Genomic DNA, 4345 nt, shown 5'->3' on the forward strand with positions numbered 1-4345 from the left:
ATGTATGTTATGTGAAATATTGTTTTTTCAAAACTAAGTATTCAAATTAAAAGTATGTAGATATAGTGTGCCTTCTAAGTCTCAACGTGTTAATGACACAAAGTTTAAGAGAATGAGAAAGCAGTTTGCTTTGTTTGTCAGTTTGAGTTTGAACTGCATAAATTTACTTTTTTAAATTTTGGTTTATAGATATTATATTTTTATTATTAATAAAATATAATATCTATAACCCAAGGGGAAGTGGAGGATTATAAAAAAATAACAAACAACTGGAAAAAACAAAAAAAAAACTTGTCAGAATTTTAAATTGTTACATTTGCTGCCTTTTGTTAATTAAACTGCAGTATTGCCTACCGAGATGGGTAAAGCTGAATAAATAAACAAAAAATAGATATTTTTATTATTACAGATATTTAAATTAAGAGAACTTTGCTTAAACTTGTAAATATGTAATATGTAGTAAGGGGAAGTATTGAAATAGTACAGAATTTTGAATTCAATTTTTCAACGGAAATATATATTTTGATGTTCCCTTTAGTCTAAATAACCAAGTCTCGCATAATGGTAGCTCTGTGTGTGAGCAGCCTCGCTCAAAAGTTGTATCACTCAAAATTCATATTTAAGGCAAAATTACTTCCTCTAAAGTACCTTTAATTTTGTTTACTGGAATTAATTAACCATTTTTGTTGTTTGTAATATTTAAAAAATATATATAATAATATGAACTATGAAAGAATTTGATGATTAATTAAAGGAGAAAAATTAGGAGATAGAGACAGCAATTTAGACTGGACAGTGGCTTCCAAGTGTGTCCGATCTCTACCAATTGCAGTCATTTGTATTCTCAAATGTTGTATTCTTGGCCAGATATTTGTATTGTAAAGCTTATAATTTCTATAGGAAGAACTCTAAAATACAAATTTTTATAAAAAATAAAAACTTAATGTTGGGAATTTTTATCTTCCAGAGTTTTGAGTGTCAGTTGTGCGATATGTATATCACAATAATTTTTTTTTTTCAAATGATTAGGAACATATTTTTGATATCCAATAATTTTAAATATCAAGGGCTTGGGTTATCGAGAATGGACTATATAATCTCAATGCAAAAAAAAGTATAATACTTACCAACTTACCATGATGATTACCAAGCATTACTTTTATGTTTATTAGAAACTTATATTAATATATAGACTAGTACAATGATTCTTCTATTTACTTGAATACAATTTATTAGTATTTAATGTTATTTTAATTTCATTATTTTTTATTATTATAACTATTATAAACTGAACATAGTATTACTAATAGAAATTTGATGTTTTTTTTTTAAATAATAATTATTTCAATTTATAAGTTTTGTAAATATATTTTAATATATCTTTCAGGCATGCCGTGGACAAAAATTGGATTCAGGAATACACCTAGTAAAAAGAGCTAGTACAGAAATTGATTCTGGATGTGACTCTTACAAAATACCAAAAATGGCTGACTTTCTCATTGCTTACAGCACTGCTGAAGGTATAACATTAATATTTTATTTAGAAAAATATCAGTTTAGTGAGAAATATTTTTTGTCAAAAGGCCAAATTTGATGTTTTGAAAGATAAATTTTAGAAAACAAACTTTCTCACTTTAAATATTTTTAAATAATTACTAAAATTGTTTAAAAGAACATGTTGACCAAGCGTGTTGGCTTCATGATCCCAAACATTTATGTTATGGCAGATCCGTAGATCTAACTTAATACTCTCATTCTGGTTCGTACATGTAATATAGAACATAATATAATAAAAAATAATATGTATATAGTCACTGAATCTGTCTGCTTAGAAAGAAGGGTTGGCTTAGTGTCGGTCCTTTGTGGGAATCACCAGATTGACTTTGGGAACTCGGAGCGTTGAACCTCCAATACTCCCTCCAATTGTTCTGTTCATCTCAAAAATTCATTGACTCATCTTGTCACCAGTTATTGACAATTTGACATTGTCTCTCAATTAAACAAAGACTGAAAAAAGTCATCTTTCCCCTAAACACTTTCTAATTCCTTTTCTTAACCACATGTAAGAACCATCAATTTGTTATTAATTTTATAGTTACCTACTGAATATGACTAATTAATATTATTTATTTTGTTTTGTAATTACTGAAATTCATATTTACCCCTCTGTTGTTACATAAGTAAATCAATACAATTTTTTATGTTAGAATAAATAAATAAATAACTACATGAAAAAAGTAGAAATGCACTAATCAAAACACAGGGCATTTGAAGTGAAACCCAAATCATAAACTCCTGCAAAGAATGCACATTTTCCAACTGTAATTTAAGGAAATAGATTCTATCACTGAGTTAGTGAACGTAATGAATGTATCAAAATGTTCAAAAAAATCTTGTCTGTGAATGGAGTGATCATTTGGGATTAGAACTCAGCAAGTGAACTTGATATAATTGAAATATGCATATATTTCAATAATCACTCATTCAGTCAATTTTATTGTCATATGACAAATATTCATAATAATAAAACCAAATTGAAATATTGGTAATTATGGAACCAATATAAATCTGCAGAAAAAGGATAATTACAAGGAAGTGAAATTTTTAGAGATTAAAATAAGAGGTTAATAAAAAAAAAAAAACAAATAGTGAGAAAGCTGTTCTAATCCATGTGCTTGGTAGATTATTATTTTTTTTGTGTGTGTGTTTATAGGCATATTCATTTGACACTTGAAACAGTTTGAAAAGTCTTTGTTAAATATGCCTCTTTGAGCTGAAATCAGATCCTTTAGTTGATGTTTTGTTAATTTTTTACATTAATTAATGTTATAGTTTTAATTGATATAAGCCTATGGTATTCAAATTCTTACTTTATAAATTCCATTTTATGACTACTCCTGAACTTGATTTAAAGCCATACTTTTGTTACACAAGATTTTTGAAATAATAAAGAGAGAGAAATACTTCATTGACAGTAAGCAATGCTGCCCATATACAGAGGGTTACCATAACACATAGTATACTGATATATCTTAAAAGAATATACAAAAAAATAATATAAACAAATTTATTCGTACATTTACAACAATTTTTTTGTTAAAAAAAATTATTTTGTGATAGATTAATTATTAACATATTCTTCTGATTAATTAATAATTTATTTTATCCAGTGATTCCCTTTATCACATATTTCGAATCACAAATATATATTTATATTAAACCAAAAATCACATTTTTTCTCCCTAGGTTACTATTCATGGCGTAACCCGGAAAATGGAACTTGGTTTGTTCAGACTCTGTGTAGGGTCCTTCGAGAGCATCATCAAACTAAAGATCTCTTACGAATGATGACGATTGTCAGTCGAATTGTAGCTGTCGAGCACGAATCATACAATGATACCCGTTTGGATCGACATGCACAAAAACAAGTTCCGAGTATCAGCAGTACTCTTATAAGAGATCTATATTGGAAGCCTAAAAATTCGTGATCAGGTAAACAATATTATGATGAATTAGTGTTTGTTGTACCTCATGGAATTTCAGTTAAGTTTTTAAAATATTAATAAAGAAATGTATGGATTTATTGCTCATTTTGTTTGTCCAAATGAGCTCCTTGTCTTCCATAACATTCTTGTTTTTAACATGCGAATTTTTTTTTCTAAATCTTGTATTCCATAAGGTAATAAAATTCTTGAATTATGGACCTTGATAATTCATCATTTCCTTGAATATCTTGCATTGCAAATTACTTCTCATTAACATTTTGTTAATATTACCCATAAAACTTACATTTCTTGTGATTCAACTTAATGTTTATTAAATTTTAGTTTTAAAGTTCTATAAATAACTAAATCAATTATTTAATTTTTTTTTTTTTTTCTAGAACATAACCTAAGAAGAGTCTTTCAATAGGAGATATTTGTGTCTTTTTTTTTTTTTTGGAAAGGGGAAAGTTTCAAATAAGAGAAATTTATATTGTACAATGCAATAATATTAATTTCTAAAAAAATGTTTTAGAGAATTTATCAGATTTCTTTTAAAGTGTGTTCATTTGTTAATGATGTATTTTTTCCTGATTTTTTTTTTTTTTTTTCATTGAACAGTAATCTTTAAATATTTTCATATTTGATATAATTAATATTTTTTACTGAATGTTTTTAGCATGATTTTATTGTTCTAAAAATATCTTATTATCAAATTCATTGTTATATTTCTTTATTATTTTTGTATAATGTATTATGATATGTATCTTAGTTCAATTTATATTTTCTTTATTGTAATACTGAATAATACATTCCCCATGTTAATTCTATGTATTATTACCATTGTCTTTCATGAACTTTTT

The 4345-nt window shown here is 26.2% G+C and overlaps 1 protein-coding gene across 1 annotated transcript in view; it reads left to right on the forward strand.

The window, feature by feature from the left end:
* The window catches only part of LOC106685557 (caspase-1), a gene marked incomplete at its 5' end in the record, with an annotated part of 9358 nt that extends 5013 nt beyond the window's left edge, over positions 1-4345 (forward strand). Inside the window, 3 exon segments of the mRNA XM_067045028.1 lie at positions 1388-1520; positions 3247-3492; positions 3884-4345. Of these exon segments, the coding sequence (XP_066901129.1) occupies positions 1388-1520; positions 3247-3488 (375 nt within the window). The 3' untranslated portion in view covers positions 3489-3492; positions 3884-4345.

Source organism: Halyomorpha halys, unplaced genomic scaffold (assembly GCF_000696795.3).
Source record: "Halyomorpha halys isolate HHAL.00 unplaced genomic scaffold, Hhal_1.1 Scaffold710.1, whole genome shotgun sequence".
NCBI lineage: Eukaryota > Metazoa > Arthropoda > Insecta > Hemiptera > Pentatomidae > Halyomorpha > Halyomorpha halys.